This window comes from Coptis chinensis, chromosome 4 (assembly GCF_015680905.1).
Source record: "Coptis chinensis isolate HL-2020 chromosome 4, ASM1568090v1, whole genome shotgun sequence".
NCBI classification, from domain to species: Eukaryota; Viridiplantae; Streptophyta; class Magnoliopsida; order Ranunculales; family Ranunculaceae; genus Coptis; species Coptis chinensis.
In genome coordinates this window covers 51,133,804-51,158,776 of record NC_141459.1, presented here as the reverse complement: position 1 = coordinate 51,158,776, position 24,973 = coordinate 51,133,804, and the positions used below count along the sequence as shown (strand labels likewise).

At 34.8% G+C, this 24,973-nt stretch overlaps 3 protein-coding genes across 3 annotated transcripts; 1 reads left to right on the top strand and 2 right to left on the bottom strand.

Annotated features, from left to right (window-relative positions):
• Positions 1–11,560: 11,560 nt before the first annotated feature.
• Positions 11,561–14,288, bottom strand: LOC147503890 (pirin-like protein). Its single transcript, XM_086557036.1, has 6 exons — positions 13,966–14,288; positions 13,802–13,851; positions 13,668–13,706; positions 13,524–13,552; positions 12,640–12,806; positions 11,561–12,200 (listed from the first exon to the last, which is right to left on the bottom strand). The coding sequence occupies exons 1-6, from the start codon at positions 14,115–14,117 to the stop codon at positions 11,711–11,713; spliced, it is 927 nt and encodes a 308-aa protein (XP_086413162.1). The 5' UTR covers positions 14,118–14,288; the 3' UTR covers positions 11,561–11,710.
• A 620-nt stretch (positions 14,289–14,908) lies between these two features.
• Positions 14,909–20,170, top strand: LOC147503889 (F-box protein At3g07870-like). The gene is made up of 3 exons (XM_086557035.1): positions 14,909–16,469; positions 19,761–19,817; positions 19,929–20,170. The coding sequence occupies exons 1-3, from the start codon at positions 14,992–14,994 to the stop codon at positions 20,035–20,037; spliced, it is 1,644 nt and encodes a 547-aa protein (XP_086413161.1). The 5' UTR covers positions 14,909–14,991; the 3' UTR covers positions 20,038–20,170.
• Positions 20,171–21,124: 954 nt separating this feature from the next.
• Positions 21,125–23,427, bottom strand: LOC147503888 (exopolygalacturonase-like). The gene is made up of 4 exons (XM_086604011.1): positions 23,164–23,427; positions 22,585–22,869; positions 21,659–22,174; positions 21,125–21,565 (listed from the first exon to the last, which is right to left on the bottom strand). The coding sequence occupies exons 1-4, from the start codon at positions 23,296–23,298 to the stop codon at positions 21,335–21,337; spliced, it is 1,167 nt and encodes a 388-aa protein (XP_086460137.1). The 5' UTR covers positions 23,299–23,427; the 3' UTR covers positions 21,125–21,334.
• Between the last annotated feature and the right edge of the window lie 1,546 nt (positions 23,428–24,973).

Genomic DNA, 24,973 nt, shown 5'->3' with positions numbered 1-24,973 from the left:
CAGCTACTACAAGGCACAAGCTACTGATAATTCACGGTGGAGATTTCTTGTGTCAGCTACTACAATGCATACCCAAGAGAAAGCCAAAAAAGAGCATTGAAGCATCTGATTTTTATAACTTCCACAATTTAGGACGCTAAATTTTATTGGGTTTTTGTTCATGATGTTCTTCGACAACATCCCGTTCGTGTTCTTCTTGCATGGATTTCGCTCTGGACTTGGAGATATCATTCTCACGCTTTGATCCAGAAACATCGTAGAACTGATTTATGGTAAAACTGATTGATGGCGCAGTGTGTCAAGGCCTTGTTGCTTTGTCGGCCAGCCCTGCGCCTTCCCGGAAACTGATACAACTTTATATATGAGATGAGCTGATAGAGAAAACGTACCTGCTAGTCAAAGCGAAGAGTTTAAGATCTTTTTGCGTGAATACGGACGGTTACGTTTTATCGCCCTACGTCGTTTCGGTTGATTGAAATAAGATTATTTTTATGAGATGGGATGTGCGGCTACAGCACTTATATAGGTTTACGAGGTTTTCCAGTGCTGGTGGGATTCTTCTCCAACTCCGACTTCATCTCTACACTCAATTCTTATCTTATCCGAACACTTTGAGTCCAATTACGTTTTAAATTCCTTTTATTAATATTATTACTAAACTGCCCCTCTATTTAATTTTTAATAATATAATCCGAGTATCGCTATTCTGTTGGCACGCATCGTCGAATTCAAATTTCAGATATTATTAACGCCGCTCGGGTACAATTTTCGGCAATCGATTTCTTTTGCAATTTTATTTCTGTGCATATTTTATTATTATTATTATTATTATTTTTATTTATTTTTTTTTTCTATGCCTTTTCGGCCATCTTTTATTTAACTACATTGCGTCCCGTATACGTTAGTTTGACATTATTTCGGTCCCGATAATTCACGAATTTTTTTCGACAGTCAATTTTCCAAATATTTTTTTTCGCACAACACTTCGTTATACATTTCGCTTCATTTTTTTTTTCTTTTTCTTTGCCATATGAACTTTGTTCGCATGCCAAAAGAGGGCGGTGTTCGACCCCCACCTACGGGTAAGCGCCCATTGGTAGGAGTCTCCACTTTATTTAGTTTGACCGAGGGGCTAAAGCCCACCGCGCATACCATGGATCAATGTACAAAGCCCATTAACTCATGTGTGTCTAAGGTGAACCTTAGCCACATGGCTTGCCACTAATGTACATTGATTTATGTCCAGATTCATTTCTTATCAAAGAGATAATTATCAGTTGAGAGTTATATTCTATCACAATGACTCAAACTACAAGAATACTTGATCTACAAGGATTCTCTACTCTACCTATATAAATACCAAACTATTTTTCATTCAGAACTACGTTCTTGAGACTTGATCCCACTGATAATTTGGGTAATGAGGCAACCGCAAGGTCTGATCTCATCATTCCCCGATCACCATCATTTTTCTAATTACTTTTCTACGTTCTTCGTCTTTTTCATCAACACTTGGTGTTTTGATCATATTTGGGCGAAACAGTCATATTTCTATCTCTATTAACCGTTAATATAGACCTGTGTTTTTCTTATACGTTGATGTAATGAAAATTAGATGGAGTGCGAAATGAGACGGCCTAAAAATTCTACCTAATGTAAACCGCCCAACAAATACTCTCTTTGTCTCGGTTTTCTTCCCCTCTCCTCTCTCACGCAGTGGACGCAAAACACCCCCCTCTCTCTGTTTTTTTCTTCTTCTTCTACTAATCTCACATTGAACATCTCTAAATTGTCATCTTTTCTAGAAAAAACTTCATCTTTAGTCACTAGGTTATTCTTCATCTTTCCCCTCATGTCTCTCTATCCCCTCTCACAATTATTGCTTTTTAAGGGTTAGTGTTTACCAATTTCGATGAAAAGGTAGTGTTTGTAAGGTTTGTTTTGTTAAAATTTAGTTTAAATGAAATAATATAACTCATGGTTTATGATATTTGTTGTGAACAGGTCCAGATTATTATTTTTTTCATTTACATCAAGGTGAGTTTTTCTCCCATCTCTAGTTTGGTGTTAACTTGAAATGGGTTTTTTCTAGAAAAATTGAAATTTGTTTTGTTTTACTTCTTTTGGTTATAGATACTGTTAGTACTAATTCTATCACCAAATGGGGTTGTGTTCTTGTTATATGTCAGTCCTAATTCTAAGTTAAAATAGGTTTGTGTTGGTCGTTTGAGTTTTTTAGGTATAACTAAGTTCAATAAAATCACATTTGTTTGGTATATGACTTACTAGATGATAGATATTTGCTACTTCTTGACTTGACGTACTTGCATTATCTTCTCTATTTATTATATCTGTCTGCCTAAGGTGTAGTTCAGAATGTTAATTGCAGTAAGTTGTAGTGTTGATTAGCTAAGTGTTGGGCATTTATGGAATTCAAATCAATGTTTTGTAAGGTCAAATATGCCCATTTTGTAGGAACCGTTATGGTGGCAACAAATGACTACGAACCGCGAAACACCATGCGCAACGGAATAAAGGTGTTCACGGTTTGGTTTAGAAATTCATACCTTTAGATTAGCTGTGATAACTCTGAGAATCCAAGCTCAACGAATTAGCAACCTCTTGATCTTCTGTTGTATTCATATCCTTAGAATGGACGTTCTGTGGGCAACGATCTACCACCCTCTTCTTTCTCTCTTGGCCTCTCTCACTCACAAAATTGGAACCAATTTTTGGATCTACTTTTCTTGAGCAAAACCTTGAGAAAAAACGGCCAGAGAAAGAGGTTTTTATTTATAGGCTACAACAGGGATCGTGAGGAGAAATTAGGTTTGGGCCTCCTGACGGGCTTGGGCTTCCCATGTTCGCCCAGAACACACAGCCCAAGTCCGTCAACAAATGGCTTATTCTACTAAAGGCCATTGTTGTACTACCGCCCTAATCCCAAATTACGTGTTATGTTTATGGGCTCCATATTATATGCTCGTTGATCTCCCCGTGTTTAAGATATCGAATGCCCGTTGATTAAGTCAAGTTACTGACAACTACATTAATCAACTTCTTATGTCTTTGAGTAGTACCACTCAACCTCATTGTCATGTCGGATTAAATCCACTTGTAGGGTTTACATGACAATCCTTATGAGCTCCTCAAGGGGACATCATCAACTCGACTTCCTGCGGGTCACGGATTCCTTCTATAATCAACAGCACACCTTACATACAATGTCATTACCCAATCCATCGAGTTTGTTGATTCACAAATGAATCTCACTCATTGATGATTTAAAGCAATGTACAGTGCACGTAAGTTCCCGTTATTATATCCGGATTAAGAAGACAAGCATCCATAATAACATAGGTGTTTGTTCTCTTATATAGTCAGTATAAAGATAAACAACCTCACTTGGTCCTGTTCAATACACACAAAGTGTACTAGTGTAATCCTGTAGTCAAGATAGACTAATACCAGATTATACTACAACCTTACCAATGGTTTGTCCAAATCCATCTAGGTTGTGAACGTTTACTTATACTTTATAAGGTACTGATGATATGATCTTCTGTGTGTCACCACACACCATATCATCTACAATATAAAGTATTATACACATGCATATAACTAATAACATATATAATATGCATAACATTTGCCCATATGATTCTTATTCAAAATATAAAGAATTAGAGTTAATACAAAAGTAATGCTTTTAGTATATAACCCTATCACATTTGTTATTCATTTTAGAAGAAATAATTTAATATATTTAATTTTTTATTATATTGTAAGTGAGAATGTCTCACATACAAATTCATCATGATTCTAAGCATCCTAAGAATCCATTTGTCGATACCAAGATTAGTAACTTGGATGCTACTGTTGTTATTGATACTTCTTCTAAACCAAATAGTTTGGGGGTGTCTTTCTAATGGAATTTAGTCACTAGGATGATTTTCCCATTCTTTAGTCACTAAGTAATAGTTTAGTCACTAGGCTTGGGATTTCCATTAGCAAGACACCCCCCACACTTTCAAGAATTCGTAGGAAGTCTTATGACCTTTCCACAACTCGTAATGTGTTTTAAGTGTCTTCTTGTTAGGAATCTTGTTAAGAATGTAATTGGCGGAAAACAAAGTTTCCCCTTACAAATTCTGTGGTAAACCAGAACTTAACAACATAACATTCATTATCTCTTTTAGAGTTCGGTTGTTGCGCTCAACAATACCATTTGATTGAGGGGAGTAAGGAGTCGTAATGTAGTTTGATGAATGATTCCATGTTCAGAACAAAAACCTTCAAAAGGTGATTCATATTCACCTCTTATATCGCTCAATTCTTATAGTCTTAATCTTCTTGCTTAGTTGATTTTCAACTTCATTTTTATAATGCTTGAGCACTTCAATTGTCTCATATTTACTTCTCAACAAGTAAACATAACAATATCTAGTGTTATCGTCAATATAAGTAATGAAATACTTTTTACCACCACTAGTTTGCACGAACTTAAGATCACGTACATATATCTGTGTGTATTAAGTCTAGAGGTTCAGTACTTCTTTCAATGGAATGCAAGGATGATCTAGTCAACTTTGATTCTACACAAGTTTCACATTTATGGTGTGGGTCTATTTTTATCTTTTGTATATAGTCCAAATGAATTAATCTACGCAAAGTGTCATAATTAACATGTCCTAGTCTACTATGTCATACATGTGAAAACTCAATCAAGTAAACAAAAGATTTAACTTTATTAACATTCTTTGGTGCAATAGTAAAACAAGACATCCTAAAGAGCCATCACTTAGATAGCCCTTGCCCACAAATACATCATTCTTAGTAAGTACAAACTTATCAGAAACAAAGACAAGTTTAAAACCATTCTTGCTTAGCAGCGACCGATAAACTAAGTTTTTACGAATATTAGGTACATAGAGCACATCATTAAGAGTTAGTTCCCTCCCAGAAGTGAACCTCATCACCACCTTTCCTTTGCCTTCAACCTTGGACGTAGAAGAGTTTCCCATAAAGAGTTGTTCTTCCTTTTCCATAACATGATAGGTGGTAAACATCGACTTAGCTTGTTGGAGCATATGTGGCAAGTGGCACTAGTATCCACCCACTATTCCCTTTCGTTTCCAACCATGAGACATTTAGAAACCATAGTAGATAGGTTCATGTCATTCACATCATCAGAAAACTTCTCCATTATCACATTTGCTTCAGTCTTTTGCTTCTTGGACTTTTTTGGCTTGCGATATTCACTTGCATTATATCCAACTTTGCCACACTCCTTTCTCCTTGATTATCATCTTGGCGCTTCCTCTTCCCTTTTGCACTTGTGCCTTCCACAACATTGGCTTTCGCCACCATGGGTTTTTTGCCTTTCTTCTTAGATAAATGGTTATCTTCTTCAATCCTTAAACAGACAATCATTTTTTCAAGATTCATCTCTTTGAGTTTATGCTTGAGATAGTTCTTAAAATCCTTCTAAGATGGTGGTGTTTTTTCAACCATAGCAACCACTTGGAATGATTCACTCATGGTCATTCCTAAGCAATAACATCATATAGGATTACTTGAAGTTCTTGAAAAATTACACAAGTCGTTTTTATAAGCAAGACTAACAAATCTAGTGTTGTTAGTTGTTGTTGTTATCAGGGGCTTGAATATAATGGCACCTGTGTTGCTATGGCCATAGCACGACATAGAGTTCTTTCTAGTTGGAAGCCAACATGTTACTATGTTAGCTGCTGAATTTGCTGTTAATTTGGCCAAATAAGAACAACTCCAAAATGTTATTTTTGAAGGCACTGATGTAGAGGTTTTCAGGATGCTGACGGATCCGGATGCAAATTACAAGTGGAACTGGAGACCCAATTTGAATAATAGTATTTAAGTTTCCTTTAGTTGCTTTATATCTGTGAGTTACGTTGTAGATCGATTTCCTTCCGAAGTTTGTAATGAATGGCCGACTAGGCTAGCTTCATGGGCAAAAAGGGATGGCCCTATGAACCCTGTATGAACCTCAACCTAGTGCTATTATGCTCATTCTAAATTAATAGGATGTCTGCACTTTCTATGAAAAGAAAAAAACAAATGCTTACAGCTAGCCAGAAGCCAAGAACTAACCATCATAATAATCCTCTTTTACCTCCAATTTGGCATCAGCAAAACTGAACATCATTTATTATTATTCACCACAAACCTCTCTTTTATCTTTTCTATTGCAATTTCCATATATAGAGAAACTGTTCAAACAATAGTACAAATGAAGCAAACAAAAACTCAATCTTGTGATCACATTTACTATTATTCGTCACAAACCTCTCTTTTATCTTTTCTATTGCAATTTACATATATAGAGAAACAGTTCAAACAATAGTACAAACTAGATTTTGGACCCGGACATACGCCCGGGATCTATTAAATATTTTGTGTGCTGAAAAGGCTTTACAAAATGTCTCACACAAATTTTCGAATCAAAATATATTTTTATTGAAAATAAACCGAAATACATTAATGACCAACGATTATGGTGCATAAGTACTTCGAAACTAATTAAGGGGTCAAATTAAGATAGGCTCTTCACTTTGTGGTTTAGGATATTAATTCGTAATTTTTAAATAGAATTATCTTAAACTCGATCTAACTTGTATAATAGTTTTATTATATTTATGGTGATTTAGCAGCAAATTTTCGAATCAGAATATATTTTTATTAAAAATAAACCGAAATACGTTATTGAGTGATTATGGTGCATAAGTACTTGGAAACTAAGGGATCAAATTGAGATAGCCTATTCACTTTGTGGTTTAGGATATTAATCCATAATTTTCAAATAGAATTATATTAAACTCGGTCTAGCTTGTATAATAGTTTTCTTAGATTTATGGTGATTTAGCGGCAAATTTTTGAATCAGAATATATTTTTATTGAAAATAAACCGAAATACGTTAATGAGCAGCAATTATGGTGCATAAGTACTTGAAAACTAAGGGATCAAATTGAGATAGCTTATTCACTTTGTGGTTTAGAATATTAATCCATAATTTTCAAATTTAATTATTTTAAACTCGATCTAGCTTGTATTAATAGTTTTATTAGATTTATGGTGATTTAGCGGTAAATCATCATCATTGTACTAATGTGTACAAATCACTAAAACAGATTGATTGTTTCCATATCCTCAAAGAATACACTATTCACACTTGAAAAGATTTATCACATGAACGTGTCCTACGAACGGATGCCGTTATATTAAATTATTCTAAAAAATATTAGCAACTATGCATAGCTATGAGATATAAAAATTAAATTAATTACTCATTTAAATTTCTTGCACCACTCTCTACAAAAAGGAAGCACCAAACCTTGATAAAATTCATCGACTTTTTTTTTATTGTTAGGTTTAATAATAGAAGTTTGATTGAAGTTTTGTGAGAATGCCCAATGTGGCGAAGATAATATTGGAGCTACTTGAATAGCAAGGTATTTCCAATCACAATAAAAAAAAAATTATAATAAACACTACTTAAATGCAAAACTATATTTGTCGAGACATTTATTCCCCCTACATAAAATACAAATATGTTTTAGGGTTATTAGTTCAATGCATTTGCATCAAGTTTCTGATTTTCCATTAATTATTCTTTGAGGTTAGTACAATGCAGTTGCATCAAGTTTCCGATTTCCGTTAATTATTATTTAAGGTTAGTTCAGTGTAATTACATCCACTTTATGATTTCCCATTAGTTATTCATTAAGGTTAATTCAGTACAGTTGCATCCAGTTTTCGATGTTTCGTTAATTAGTCTTTGAGATTAGTTCATTACATTTGCATCCAGGTTCCAATCTCCCGTTAATTACTCTTTGAGGTTAGTTCAATACATTTGCATCCAGTTTATGATTTCCCGTTAATTGTTTTTCTAGGTTAATTCGATAGTTTACAATTTCTTTACAATTTGCATACATGCAAGAATCTGTTTTTATAAACTCACCTTCTTTTTGGGTTCCTAATTACTCATATGAGAAGGCTAAAAAAGTGGATATTTATGCTTTGAGGTAAGTGCGATGCAATTACATCTGACTTCCAATTTCTAGTTAACCATTTTTTGATGTTATTTCAATGCATTTGTATCCAATTTCTGATTTCCCTTTAGTTAATCTCTAATTTTAGTTTAATGCAGTTGCATCCAGTTTTTGGTTTTCCGTTAATTATTCTTTGAGGTTAGTTCAATGCAGTTGCATATAATTTTCGATTTTATGTTAATTGTTCTTTGATGTTAGTTCAATGTATTTGCATCAAGTTTCTGATTTCCTGTTAATTATTTTTTGAGGTTAGTTCAATGCAGTTACATCCAATTTATAATTTCCCGTTAATTATTCATTTAGGTTAGTTCAATGCAGTTTCATCCATTTTTTAATGTTTCATTAATTAGTCTTTGAGATTAGTTCATTGCATTTGGATCCAGTTTCTGATTTCCCATTAATAACTCTTTAAGGTTAGTTCAATACATCTGCATTTAGTTTCTGATTATTTATGTTTTGAGGTTAGTTCGATATAATTATATCCGATTTCTGATTTCCCGTTAACTATTCTTTGAGGTTATTTCAATGCATTTGCATTTAGTTTTCGATTTCCCACCAATTATTCTATGAGGTTAGTTCAATGCAGTTGCATTCGGTTTTTGATTTTATGTTAATTATTTTTTGAGTTAAGTTCAATGCATTTGCATCCAGTTTCCGATTTCCCATTAATTATTATTTGAGGTTTGTTTAATGTATTTGCATACTGTTTCCGATTTTTCGTTAAATATTTTTCAAGGATTTGCATTCAATTTCTAATTTTCCGTTAGTTACTCTCTATCGTTAGTTTAATGCAATTTGCATAAAGTTTATGATTTCCCGTTAATTACTCCTTGAGTTCAGTTATGTATTTGAATCCAGTTTCCAATTTCCAATTTCCTTATAATTATCCAATGTGGTGTGTAATACCAACTTCTACTGATCCATCTGTAGTGTCCTTGCAAACATGACATAAAAAGTAAATTATGCTTAATTTACTATGTGGGATCATCGAAGATTATCCAGTTTCTGAGTTCCCGTTAATTATTCTTTAAATTGTAAATGACTCACTATGTGGAATCTTCAAAGATTATCTACGAACGGGTGTTGTTATATTAATTATTCTAAAAAATATATGCAAATATGCATAACTATTTTATATTAATATTATATTGATCACTCAACCAAATTTCTTATAACGTGAAAACCTCTCTCTCCATTAAAAAAAAATAACCCACCTTTGATAAAATCCTTCAACTTTATTTTTTTGTTTAATAATAGAAGTTTGATTGAAGTTTTGCGAGATTGCCTAATAAAGTGAAATTCATATATATTAAAGCTACTTGAATAGCAAGGAGTTCCCAATCATACGAAAAGAGATAAGATAAATATCATTTTAAATGCAAAACTATACTTATCGAGACATTCCCACAACATATAACCCAACTATGTTTTGAGGTTAGTTTAATGCATTTGCATCTAGTTTCTGATTTTTCGTTATTTATATTTTGAGATTAGTTCAATGCAGTTGCATCCAATTTCCAATTCCCGTTATTTATTTTTTGAGAGCAGTTCAATGCAGTTGCATCCAGTTTCTGATTTATCGTTAATTATTTTTTTCGGTTAGTTCAATACATTTGCATCCAATTCCTAATTTTCTATTAATTGTTATTTGATGTCAGTTCAATGCATTTGCATGCACTTTCTGATTTCCCGTTAATTATTCTGTGATATTAGTTTAATGCATTTGCATCCAGTTTTCGATTTCTCGTGTTTATTATTTGATAAAGTTGTATTTGCATCTAGTTTCCGATTTCCCGTTAATTATTGTTTGAGGTCAGTTCAATGAGTTTGCATCCAGTTTTCGATTTTCCGTTAATTATTTCTCGAGGTTTTGCATCTAGTATATTTTTTGAGATTAGTTCAATGCAGTTGCATTTGATTTCCGATTTCCCGTTAATTATTTTTTAAGATTAGTTCCACGCATTTGTATTATGTTCCCAATTTATAATTAATTTTTCTTTGAGGTTAGTTCAATACAGTTGCATCCAGTTTCCGATTTCCCGTTAATTTAATCTTTGAAGGTTAGCTTAATGCATTTGCATCCAGTTTTCGATTTTCTGACAATTATTTTTTATGTTAGTTTGATGTATTTCTATCCAAGTTTTGATTTTCCGTTAATTATTCTTTAAGGTTAGTTTAATGCAGTTGTATCCATATTCCAATTTTCTATTAATTACTTTGTAAGATTAGTTTAATGTTTGCATTTGCATCCAGTTTTCAATTTCCCGTTAAATATTATTTGAAGTTAGTTCGATGCATTTGCATCCAGTTTTTCGTTCCCTATTAATTGTTTTTTGACGTTAGTTTCATTCAGTATTATATATTTTAAAATATTTGTCATTATTGCTTTGCCATTATTTTTTTTTCATTTTCTATTATATATTTTGTATAATTGTTTTTAACTATGTTTTGAGGCCATGTTAAGGATATATTCGAAATAAGTCGGTGCTTTATCATAGATACTAAAATTGTATGATTTGTAATAGAGAATTAGTTTCTACAAATCACTTATTTTTTATCAATTTTTTTTTATTTGATCAAATATAAATTAGTTTCTATAAATCACCTATTTTTTAGCAATTTTTTTTTTATTTGATCAAATATATAAGAATTGGAACACTAAAAGTGTTTGATTCGTAGTAATAGGAAATTACCTTCTACAAATCACCTATTTTTTTAGTATTTTTTTTTTATTTGATCAAATATATAATAATTAAAAATATACTCAAACTCTCCAAATATAAGAATTAGAAATACACTCAAATTCTCCAAAAAGGTTTCATGTACGTGGGATTGTAGACTATTAGAAAATACTATCTTTCATATTAAAGTGTCACATATGATAGAAAAAAAGGCTAACTCTCATATTAGAGTGTCATATAGGAGAGAGAAAATCCTCATTTAAAGGTCTCTGCTTTATATTCATTATTATATATATTTTAAAATATTTGTCATTATTGCTTTGCCGTTATTATTTTTTTTTTCTATTATATATTTTATATAATTGTTTTTAATTATGTTTTGAGGCCATGTTAAGGATGTATTCGAAATAAGTCTATATTTTATCATAGATACTAAAATTGTATGATTTGTAATAAGGAATTAGCTTCTACAAATCACCTATTTTTTTAGCAATTCTTTTTTATTTGATCAAATATAAATTAGTTTTTACAAATCACCTATTTTCTACAAATCATCTATTTTTTAGCAATTTTTTTTATTTAATCAAATATATAAGAATTGGAACACTAAAAGTGTTTAATTGGTAGTAATAGAAAATCACCTTTTACAAATCACCTATTTTTTTAGTAATTTTTTTTTTTTTATTTGATCAAATATATAAGATTTGAAAATATACTCAAACTCTCCAAATATAAAAATTAGAAATACACTCAAACTCTCCAAAGAGGTTTTATGTACGTGGGATTGTAGGTTATTAGAAAATACTATCTTTCATATTAGAGTGCCATATATAATAGAAAAAAGACTAACTCTCATATTAGAGTACTACATAGGAGAGAGAAAATCCTCCTTTAAAGGTCTCTACTTTAGTATATAGATAGTAGATGCAGCAAACTAAACCTCAATAATGGTCTTGTGATCTCCAGTGTTTCGCCCTCTCGAACCCATTGATATGACGCCGATAATCTTCTAAGGTCTTGTTAATCTCTTCTTGTGTATTCATCACAAATGGTCCAAGTTGCACAACAGGTTCGCCTAATGGTTCACCTCCAACTAATACGAACCTAAGAGGCTCAGACGAATTATTCCATGCTTCCAGGCCATCCCCAGAGCCTAGAACTAGTACATGGTGTGCAGTGAAAGACGACGACAAGTTTCCAAAAGCCCCCTCTCCATCTAGGATGTAGATAAATGAGTTCCATGTGGGAGGAATTAGATGCTGAAGATTGGCCCCTGGGTCTAGAGTAAAGTCCAAATACATAGTAGGTGTCCTGGTGTAGATTGACGACTGAGTCCCCAAGGCCTCCCCTGCTATGACACGGACCTTAACACCATCTTTGCTGACTTCTGCAATGTCCTTACTTTGTAGCTCTTGATATCCTGGCTCAATCCTGAGAAAAGTGAAGCAAAGTAAGTTCCACTGCGCGACTATTAGGAAAACTGTAGGTATATAATGAAGAAATTGAAGATACATTTGCAACTTCAACTTTTTTTTTTCCATAAGGTTTTTGCAACTTCAACTAAACATATATATATATATATATATATATATATATAGTGGTTAATATCACCTTAACGGTAAGGAATACATTTAACTAGTCTCATATGCTAACAGTGGCCCAAAGTGACACGTTTAAAGAAATTCATGGGACAAATCGAACAAAAAAAAAAAAAAAAACTTTCATGGCTCAAAGTGATAAAACGAGCAAATTAAGTTCATGGTACTTGGCAACAAATTTTTCCAATCGCTAACGCAGTCTTATGTACTGACGGCCCTGGACGATTATAATTCGATTAGAAAATTTATTAAGGAATATCGTCGTTTCTTACATTTTGTTTTTGGAAGAGAGGTTGACCCACAATTGTAAACCTTTTTGAGTCCCTTGCCTTGCAGGCATTTCAGAATGCACTATCCCTTTTCCTGCAGTCATCCATTGCAAGTCTCCCTCTTGTATGGTTCCTTTGTGGCCTCGGAAGTCTTCATGTGTGACTGCTCCCTGTAATCAAAAGTTGTTTTAGCGCATTTTCTATTGATTAGCTATCTTTGATATGTATAACTTTTGGCTATTAGTTGTAGCAGGTATAAGTAATTTCACAGTACATCCTTAATCCAACCACCATGTTAGTACACCACTGAGTGGTTGACTACCTATTAAAAAGTACTTATGGAAAAAATAAAAGAAAACTGTACATAAACAAAAAAAATGTTGGTCTTTCTTGTTGCCAAGTGACGCAGGGATAACCGCTGGCATTAGGTTGCGATTCTGGTCCAATTGGTACTAAATTGACTTCAGCATTTGTTTTATCTCGTGCATTGGACTTGCTCTAAGCCTCTAAGGCGAGAGTTCAAATGCTTTCTAACAAATGCAAGTGAAACTAAGTGCACTACATACACGACAAATCCTAGCTTTTTGTGGTCAACTGGCACATAAAATATATATCAATTTCAGTAGAGATTACTAACAATTGGATCTGAAATAGTAGTTTGGTAATGACTGCAAGTCATCCGGGTATTTTTATCACAAGTTTTTCAACTTATTTTGTTTGTTAATACTTGGTGAAACCCCAAAGTTGTTAGTTTAGGCATGATCCTGGTTCTTTATGAGTTAATAAAGTTAAAAACAGGCCCCGGCCTAGCCGTCTGAGTCTGAGCAATCTATTTAGAAATTATAATAAGTAAATATATAAAGCCCGCATCATTGCTTGAAGCTTACCTTCAACATATAGGTCACTGTCTCAAACCCTGTAAACCAGAACACAGAGATGTTATAGCATAACTGAATAAATGTATGATTACTTTATAACACAAAACGTACTGTCAAAAAAACTAAATATGTTAAGTTGTAAACAAGCTAGACCTCTGTGTGGATGATCAGGAAATCCAGCGGGTGCAGAAACTGCAGAGTTACCCAATAACAAACACAGAATTTAGTTCTCGTTCTTTATATCTTATTCTGAATCATAATGTGGAAACAAAGAGATACCTACATACCTGAGAATTCATCCAAAAGAAGAAACGGATCAAAGTATTTCAACTCTGGCCTGAAAAATATATCAAGTTCCCATTGATCATATATATAGGCTCAAATATCTAAAAGAACCAAAAATCAAAATCAAAATCAACTTAATATGGTGCATGTTTTTGCTTTTTGGTACCTTCCAATGCTTCTTCTAACCACAGCTCCTTCTCCTTCATGTTGAGGTTTTGCCAAAAACTTCCTAACTACTTGACGAGGTTCTCTGATTGTTGTAGACATATTTCTTACAAACAGATGTGGTTGTAGATATTTAATAAACGTATTCAACATGTTGTTCGAAATGCAGGTTTTCAGTGTATTTATAGGCACAGCATGGATTGTTCCATGCTTCCACCTTGAATGAGAATTAAATAATTGATACTGATAGTCTGAGACCAAAGTCTAAGGTTGAGTGGCGGCTGACCACGCCACATGCATTTTAGAGTTTCTCAATCTTAGCTTGAAGATCATTAGCTGGGTCTTCCTCAATATGATGAGGCTATGATGGCGTTGTGATGATGTCTTCCTTCTTGTCGGCCTTGGAAAACTTTGTCTTATGTCATTGTGACTGTTGGGTGACACCACAAGTCAACGAATCTATTGCACGTGCCCCCTCACGTGAGAAATTGTTAGAGCACAAGCCGGTAACCATGGCGCCATTTTACGACATTATCATTATGCCTTTGACAGAATTACTTTTTGGCTTCTGCTGGAGTGGGCTGGACTAATTCACCAATTCCTTTTCTTTTTCAAATTTGGTGTCATGAGTCATGCTGGATTGATACACAGAACCCTTAAATCAAGGAACCTTCGAATGCACTAAACTGGATTGGTTGTAAATTTGTTCCGTGGAGGCTCTTGGCCGCTGAGTCCTTTGAGTGCACCGTCCACTACTCCACTATGCATTAAGTTTTTGTTCGCCATCGAAATTTACGAGTCAATGGCCAAAAAAAAACCCAAATAAAAGCAAGCGCATTTCTATACAGAGCACTAAAAAAGATGTGGAATGGGCCCTAGGCCCATCTGGAACCGGGTCCTCTTGACCCAAAACCCACACACCACTCAAAATCCCTAAATTCAAATCACATTTCTGTTCCACCTCAAAACACATTCCTCATCCTCCCTACAATTTCAAATTTATTTATTTATTATCATCCAAAAAAAAATGATGAAGAAAAAAGGTGCATTAAAAATCAAAGCACTAGAAGAACGCCGCAAGCAAAATTACCCACCGACCAAACCTGACACAAAACAGAAAAAGAAACTGACTCACGACATTCAAGACCAAACTAACTTTCCCATCTATCACCCCCATATGTTTTACAACAATTTCCCTTTCTATCACCACGATGTTTACACCCCTTTTAATTACCAAATTTCCACTTCCTCAAATTCATCACACACCCCATTCTACTCCACTGACACTGACAATGACACCAACTTTTTCGACGACAATGAAAATTTATTACAAGTTGAGATTGAAACACTAGAACAAGAAAATGACGAAGTGAGTGGTGTCATGTTAAGATTACCATTTGATATATTTCTTGATATTATATCAAGACTACCTATTCCATCACTTGCCCGGTGTCGGTCGGTATGTAAAACATGGCGTAAACTAGTCCATCATCCTCGTTTTACCAGCATGCATATTGCAAATACGATTAGAATGAATCCCGAATTTTGTGCCAGCATTTTGTTACATGTAAGGTTTGCAGGTGATGAACTTCGTAGTGATATACATTTGTTGGAGTATGAAAAGAGTGGGAGTCTTGATTGTGTAAATGTAGTTAAGCCGAGGTTTTATCCGTTGGATTTTGAGTTTGAGGTTGTTGGTTCGTGTAATGGTTTGATTTGTTTATCTGAACAGTTTTATTATGATCCTATATATGTTTGTAATCCGGTTATTGGTGAGTATGTTAAGTTACCTGAAGCTTCTAAACGTACGAATTTTGATATTGTGTCTGGGTTTGGTTATGATGAAGTTAGTAATGTGTATAAGGTGATTAGAATGTTGTTTGAGTCGATTGATTATGTTGAGGGTAATGCTTTTTTTAAATTGGAGGCTGAGATATATACACTTGGTACGGGTGTGTGGAGGAAACTTGGAGATGTTTCTTACCCACTTCGTGGTAAATCGTCATCTGTGTTTGTTCATGGTGCTCTTCACTGGATGACTGATGATTACATTGGTCTGAATGTTTCTGAACTTATAATCTCGTTTAATATTAGTAGAGAAGAATTTGTTGCAATACCACCTCCGCCTGGAGTTGGGGTTGTTTCCGAGGCTTTCAGACTTAGTTTGGGGGATTTAAGAAGGTTCTTATGTTTGTTTGATTTCTCATCTAATGACCTGATTGAGATTTGGGTAATGAAAGATTACGGTGTAAAGGGTTCGTGGGCTAAAGAATACGTCATTTCTCGACAAGAATTGAGACTGGACAGCTTAAATATGTATCCTCTCAAATTTTTAGAGACTGGTGAGTTGTTGTTGGTCGAGAATGGTGAATCTCTGGTTTGTTACTACCCCAAATGGAGAAGTCTTAGGAAAATTAGGATTCACAAACTTCCAGCCAGATTTGAAGCGATCACTCATGTGGAAAGCTTTGTTTCACTCACGGATATCATAGGACCGACGACTAGGTAAGTGAAACTACTACAATATCAATTTTCTTACTTTCCTTATACTATACCATGTAAATTTAATGCACTTTCACATAACTGTATGTCTCAACAGCTTTGTTGTTTCTGATGGTATTAATGATTGAACCATATCCTTGTAATGTTTTATGTTTGTTACTTATTGTGGATGATTTAGTATGGCTTATCACTTGAGAGTTGAGAGTATATTAAGCAAAAGATCATTAAGTTTATTATGGGTTTGTGTGTTTGCGTACTAAATGTAAATGATATGCATGCCTTAGACATTCCTATATAAACAACTGAGTGCCCCACAAAACTCACATCTTTAGGTGGCATGCCTTTTTTACCTGTATCACCAATAGTTTTATGGCAAGCTGTCATGGGTGACTCAGAAGGCCTTGAGTTCACTTGTACTAGTTGTGCTGATATGTTGCATAGGTTATGCAACGCCTTAGCAGCTATGAGACACGCCATAGAATCATCTTTGAACTACAGAGTTTTAAAAAATAGCCGTATACTTTATGTTCGATATAGTGTAAGAAATGTGTCGAGGTATAGAACTTACGAGTAATGATTATCAGTATTCTAGAAGGTTTCTAGAGATGCAGTATTTTGGAAGTAACTATTGGGTGATAAATTATGTGCAAAGATTTAAGCCAGCCATTGCATCTCCATAAACCAATAAACAGGGGGAGGTAGTTAATTTGGGAACCGTTCAAGAACATGACTTTGAGAGAATGAAAGAATAGGGAAAGGTTCCTTTTATTATGTTCCTGTGATTTTTGTTTGCTTTGTGTTCTTCATGTGGGCTAGCGTGCGTAGTGTGCTTTTTTTTCTTGAAAAGTTGCTGGGATTAGGCAGATCCTGACCTGTATTAGTCTCTTAAATAAGTTAAAATTACATCCTCATCTACTATTTGATTTAAGGAATTACATAGTGGAGGTATGAATCTAAAGTGATCACCAGGAAAAGAAATAGACAGTTTTGCTAGATGATCAGCAGCTCGATTTACTTCCCTATAGGCATGCTTGAATGATATTTCAGTGAATCTAGGAATTTGCCTCCTGATGATAGCAACTATATTGAGACATTTATAGTGTGCATAGTGTGCTTGGTTGAGAGCAATGTGGCAGTTCTGTTTGGGCACCTGCAGTAACCTCACTATTTTAATGTACTCATCTCCCTTGAATAAACATTGGACATTTATAACATACCTTGGTGAAGTGCACAACTCCAAGAAAAGAGTGGGGTGGGGAAGGTTCGAACTACAAGAACTCTGTTTATGTCATTTCCTTTTAGAGCTTAACATCATTAAAGTAATACTATTAAAACTGTTCGATTAGCAGAAGGTGGTCCAAAAACTCTTTGAATGAACCCTCTCACCCACCCATTAAGAAATATTACGCTTAATCGCCAGTGGAAAGTAGCAAAAATAACAGGTCCATCAGTCCATGCATTACCAGCCCTACTGCAGACTCTAGTAGGGTTTTGTAATGAATAACATGTAAGATTGTTTCTATTGTATTTAACTCCATTTTGTTTATGATGCGGAACAAATAGAGAAAGAGAACAAAAGGATGCGGAGATCCTCAAAAGCAGAATAGATTTCAAGGAGGAAGAAGATTGAATTGAAGAATAGTAGAAGTTTGAGGGAGAAAAGTATATTAGGTTTTGAGAGATTTAATAATTTGATAATTGATAATTGAATTGGTTCCTCCCAAACTACAATTGGCCTCCTTATATAGATAAGCTTTACTTGATAACCAAGAAACCGAAACTTCCAAATCTAATTAAACTAATAATAGAAAATACTAAATATTATAAATTCCTAATTAATAATAAGTCCAATTTCTAATCTGACGCAAGAAAAAGAGGCTAGAAATCCTACATCATTTTAATCTAATTTTTTCCTGGTTTTCCTTAATTTTTTGTTCCCAATCCTCTTAAGATCAACCCTAAGTGGTTTCTGAGGGCAGTACCCATCAGAGCATCTTCAATGCTACTCTATTGTCCTACGTGTAGAGTGGGAAGCTCAAATTTTCCACATCAACCCATACTCTATATCAAGTTGACAACTCACCACACTCCATTTTGGGGGTCAAATATAGAGCTTGATTTGCTTTATTAAGTACCACTCCATACTAGCTGCCCCAACTGCCCCAACTTGCCACATGTGCAAATAACCAAATTTAATTACTTTTATATCACTATGAATAATTTTTAATTCAAAGATCGTGTGTTGATATGTTAAAAACATATGATTTTCTCTGCAAGTGTGTGCTTCAGTTGTGGAGGGGATGGAAAATAGAAAACAACACTCTACGAATCTCATGCCTTACCAACAGCATCACACTTTTGTTTGAAATAATCGTCGTGATCTACAACGGCAAAGTATATACGCTCGAACAAGTTTTGGCGCATGCAAAATCTGATAAGAAATTAATCATCCTCAAAGATAGAATGGTTGGAGAAGTAATCGGAAATCAATTTATCATGGGCTGCACCTCTTGGACGATTCTTCACCTTGCGTCCAGGTTTTGAGCCACCCCAATTTGATTCTTCTTCCATTTTCTCCAACAAATGCCCAATTATCGTGTGATTTGTTTGAATGAAATGAGCAAGTAGTGTTTGATCTTAATTTGACTCATCCCTCCCAATTTCATGAAGAGATGATCGAATTTACACCAAAATTCATTGTGCTAAAATTGGGATTAGAAAAGGGTGGAATTAAGCTTCTTTTTTTATCTGTAGAAAGATTTAAGGCATATAGACGAGATATGGGGTGGTGTCAAGGAAAGAGGAGTCGTAATATTTTACCGTGAGTGAATTGTGTCTATAGGATAGATTTCATTATAAAACAATAATTTGGAGTGTGGTGCGTTGGTGTAGAAAAATTTTCATACTTCAATTAGCATCATCTTTTAAGTGGATGACATCACTTTGCACTCCAAATCAAGTAATTGCGTCGAAGATGCTCTCAGAATCAGGAGTTGTGATTGAGCCACCTGTCAATTAACTTAGAAGTACGAATTTCTTCATATGTACCAGTTTTGTTTTGATGGTGTGTATGTTTTTTATCGGTGATGTAGATAAGATAACCATTATTGTTATACACAGACATTGGTTTAAGGGAACCACCTTTATCATTGGGATTTTTAGGTCTATTTTGACGGGCTTCTGCTTTATAGGTTTATACATTGTTACTCGTACAAACCTTATTATACATAATTTTTCAAGTAGAGGTAGTTTAAACTTCTGCTGCTTGCATTCACATTTTCTGTTCATTTACAGTAAGCGGAGCATCAATAATAGGAGATGGTATAGAACATTGTATCCTCTACCTTCCCAGTTAAGTTCATCAGACTTAATCCTCTATTTTTCTAATCTGATGATTTTAGTTAAGATACATGTGTTTTGAATTAGATTTTCTCATCTACTTCATGATTTTGCTCTATACAGTAGTCCGGAGCTTGATATAGAAGATTGGATACTGGATTATGAAGTCCAACAACTTGCAGCAGTTTTAGACTCCGGAGTTGCTTTATCTGACATGTACTGTGATTGGTGATGTCCTGCAGTATGAAGTTTTGATTTGCATCGCGGTGCTTTGTTTTTCTTTTGTTGGCATGGATCATGTTACATTATCATTTACTTAAAAGGCATAGCCTGCATTAATGTTATCCTGAGGAAGCTCTTGGTTATCTAGATTTTCCACCTATTTTTTATACGTATTTGGTGGATCACACTGGAGTGGGTTTGAGTTCGCCTCCTACTTTTCACGAACAGTAAGGAGACTTTACTAGCTAGGTGAATTTAAAGGGCTAAGAAATTGTTGCAAATGCAGTCTTGGGTAAGTGGGTTTGGCTTGATGGGACGGTGTCAACTATATCACCATTTTTGTAGTGTTGGTTTTCATTTCATTGTTTGATGATAGACATTTTGCAAGTCTGTTAATTTATGATTTACTTAAATGGAAATTGGTGAAAACTCAACCGTCTTTGAATTTGTGAACTCTCTGTCTTGCATAAGTTTTAGAGGATCCCTTTTACCACGCCTCCATATCTCAACAAAGTGATTTCCCGTTCTACCTCGAAATGAGCCTAGTGGGCTCGTGCATACCCCACAGTTCAAAGGAGTCTGGGATAAGACGCACTAACCAGAGAGCCTTCACTTAACCACCTTGTAGCGAGATCTGAAGTATTTTCGTAAAAGATCTGATAATCCCTCCCTTATATCTAATGTGATGTTGTCCAACTTGGACGTACTGGACAAATTTAGAACTTCAGCTGAAACAAGTAACAACCATCAGAGTGTACCAAGCTTACCTCACATTGTAAGGAGAGATGCAAGATTTTTGAGTTTGTGCGGCGTCCTACCTCAAAGTCTTCACATTGAAAGGAAATTTTTGTCAGTCTTCTATGCTCAACCACTTTTTTGTTGGGATCAGTTCTATGCTTCCCCTTGAACCTTCACAGTATTTCCAAATATTCAGAAAGAGGGGACTGCCCTGAGAACATCGGATACTTGTTGCTTAATATTATGAGATTAAAATAAGCCCTGCTCCCATTCTGATAAACTTAAACCACGTCAATAGATGAGATCTTGAATTATGTTTACTGCTGAGTTAATATCCTTTGCAGCATGTATTCCAGAAATGAACAATAATGTATAATGTTCGAATTAGATTTTCTAACTATCAAACGGCCAGATTCGGATTCATAGAAACAATCTAGACCCGATAGAAGATGTTTGATCAAACAAACCCATTAGTGATATTGGGCTACATAAATATGGAGGTTTCAGATAATGAAACAATGAAAAATTACAACTGTTGTGTTTCCTAAGCAATAACCTCAGTGAAAAAGTTATTGCAGACAAGATTGGGGGTTCACTTGGCCGACAGTGACGCCTCTGGCATTACTACACGACGCTGCCACTGGTCCATCTTTGCCATTGTATTTTAAGTTGATTTCCTTGAGCTCGAGCTCTTGACAAGGCACAGTTTGGCTACAAACAAAATTTACTGCAAGCTTCGTCGTAGATGTGCCCCATATATTCCTATAGTGAACATCATTAATCTGAACGTTCGAGGAGTACTAGAAAAAGAAAATTCAATCAAGTAATTAGTTAAATTCGATCATTTTGAGTTTGAGAGATATTAAAGGAGTGTGAATTGCATGTTATAGTACCTTGGGATCGCAAGTTTGAGATGGACAGTACTCTTGATCAATGAAAATCGGATTTGCAACGTTGTCCATGAATATATCTTCAAAAGTTATATTTCGGACGAGATTAGGATTCGATTTAGCCCATGTTTTAATCCTTACGCCATTCGTAGTACCAATGAGGGTGCAATTCCTTACTACCACTCCTTTCACATTCTGCTCATTAAGTAATCCTCCAAGGCTACCAACACCAATACCATGCCCTGGTCCACAAGTCAGATTGGCAATGTAGATGTCTTTGCTACCTGAACTCAAGGAGATGCAGTCATCGCCTGTGCCTATCGTTGAATGCATGATGTTAATCGAGCTCGAGATGCCTATGTGAATCCCATCGGTGTTGGGGCTATCTCCAGGTGCAGTGATTGTTACTGAGTCGAAAGTCATATTTTTGCATTGGGAAAGGTTTATGTGGACACCCTTGCTGTTCACTGACTGTATCCCGTTGACTGTTGAATCGGTGACGGAATCAAATCTTAATGACTGTTGAAAATATGGAAACGAATCAAATTCTAGACATCAAGATTTCAAAAAAAGGCACTACAATCTTTTTGTATTTAATGTAGACACTATTAGCAGACATGAAAAAAATAACATAGTAGGTATTTTGATACACAAATCTGACCAATACAACCTTAGCTAAAACAATTTCAGCATTGGCAACCAGGGAGATACAACTAAATACAAGAGACCAAGAGTGTTACAGTGTGTAACTTTAGCCACGCTGCCACGACATAATTTAGGATGATTTGTATACGTTTTTTTTTCCATGTCTAATTAACATTTAGAATTCCAAGCGCAAATTTTTCAGCATGCAAAGAACATTTTCAACACAGGTGTTTTTCCCATTAGTAAAATTATATATCTGAAAAAATAAAATTCAAAGGCCTTACAGCAGATTGAAGTTTGTTCGGCCACGCCGAAGCTCCTTGGCCGTCGAATATGCCACCTCCATCAAGTGTCATTTGTTTGATATATCGAAATTTAATCCAGCTATCACCAGAAAGATCAGTTGGTGCCTTAACTAATCCTTCTACTTGAAACCTGACTGTATGAAACTTACAACGATCCTTTTGCGCGTTAAAAATTGTTAGACCTGCATAGTAAGTTCCTACTGGTATGTAAACAACTGCATCTCCTTCCCATGCACATGCCATTTCAAAAGCTTGCAAAAAGGCCTACATATATAAACCATAAATAGGATTTAGTCTATAATCGTTAAAACTCAAGAACGCAACTATTAAATAGCTACTTAACACTACAATTGATTCTTAAACTACGTATACAATACTCCAGCCAGCAGAATAGCTCAAGTGGTTGGCGTTTATCATAGTCATTCTTGTAGTCATGGGTTCAAGTATTGCACATGACTTCAAGTGGATGGAAGTATTGTGCTGCCTACTGCCTAGCCTCAATGTTGAGCCTGGTTTCAACACCCAACGATGGGAAAAACTGTGTCTAAAACTACTCACCTTGCTGCAGTCCGTTTTACCATCACCCACAGCCCCAAACTTCCTCACATCAAATACTTCGATATTAGCATTTGCAGCCAATGCAAAAAAGAAGACCAACAAGACCCTATGATGAAGAATTAAACTTGAAAGCATTTTTCTACTTCCTTGACCTGAAATATCTGATAATGATCGAATCACATATTATAATCAGAAAATTATGCACTGCACTCCAAGTTTCCAACTTTATAGCGCCCATGCTCCTATAAATCTGGCGTAGCCCAAAACAGAACAAAGCAGAAAAAGGATTTCGGTTTTGTTCGTTTGACCCACAAAAAATAGTTAGGAAATCTTGAGTCCGGATTCTGAGAGGGCGCACCCATTCTCGTTAGATATTCTTTGGGATTGGGATTGTTTAACGTAGAATTAAGTCAATTTACACCGTTTCATTTTAGTTACCGAAAATATAGCTATCTGAGTCTTTTCTTTTGGTAACTGAATCTAAACAAATCCAATCAAATCCGAAAGAGAGAGAAGGTGTACTAGCTCAAGTAACGGCTATACTGTGTGTGTCTCCAATCGAATAGTTTTGAGAGACTAACATTTCGATAAAGTTGCGAAAACTTATTTGTAAGTGGGACTTCTGCTTTGGCGGAAGGTTTGGAAGTCGGAAAACATATGAACTTGCATGGTTGTATAGAGAACAAAGAAGTACATAACCCCACATTTTAAATCTGTTTATGGCCTTTGATCCTTTTGGCAAACGTAAAAATATTTCTTCAGAGATACCAATAAATCTTAAGTAATCAGGATGAGATTCTGAAGAGACTCAAGGAACGCTGTTGTGTGGTGCTACTTGTATACAACTTCCACTAACTACAAAAAACTTGACTTAATTTTGGATGTCGCTGTTGTTGCTGTAGTAAGCCATTTTTTTTTTTTTGATAAGATTGTAGTAAGCCATTTGGTAATGATAGATTGCATATTAAACATCTTATGGAGAAAAATCACATTGAGGTATTGTCAACAGAACAGGGTTCTGTCCAGTGTTTAGCAATGTTTTGAAAACCTAACTGGTGATTGAGCCGATTTTTTGTTAAAATAGTTCAACCATGGTTCTACTCGGTCGGACCGATTGATGTTTATTTAGCAAATTTTTTAATAATTATAATAATAAAATGAATAAATACATGTTTTAATTCAATATTAATTGGTATTATATATCAAAACGAATTTCTTATACAAGAAACACATAGTAGCATGTTGGTTTGGAGTTTGGACTATCTGGTTTAGTTGTTACGTTCAACTCCCCACATTATCAATTTTTCAAAAAAAAAAACAAAAAAAAATTAATAAAGGTGATCCGGTTTAGAGCTGAACCGGTTCAATCGGTTGAAATTTTTCAAAAAAAAAACAAAAAAAAATTAATAAAGGTGATCCGGTTTAGAGCTGAACCGGTTCAATCGGTTCGCGTGTTCAACCACGGTTTAAACTTAAACCGATGGTCCGTCCAACCAAAAATTCAAGTTATACCTAATCTGAACCAAAAATTTACCGGTTCCAATTGGACCCCAGTTCAACCACCGGTCCTGGTGTTTAGCACTTGATGCATGGATATTGGAAATTAGTCGCTGGGAATGGGCAACCATAGAGAACTGGCCAGTATCTGATGACCAAGAGCAAAAGGACTCCCTTGAACTCATTCAAAAGCTTATGTAAGGTACAAATTTGGCAGAAGAAGACATGGTGATTGAATACACTAAGAAAAATCTAGAAGATCCTCATCCTGGTCTAAGGGACAAATTTCACAAGTTGGCTTGGACAAAACACA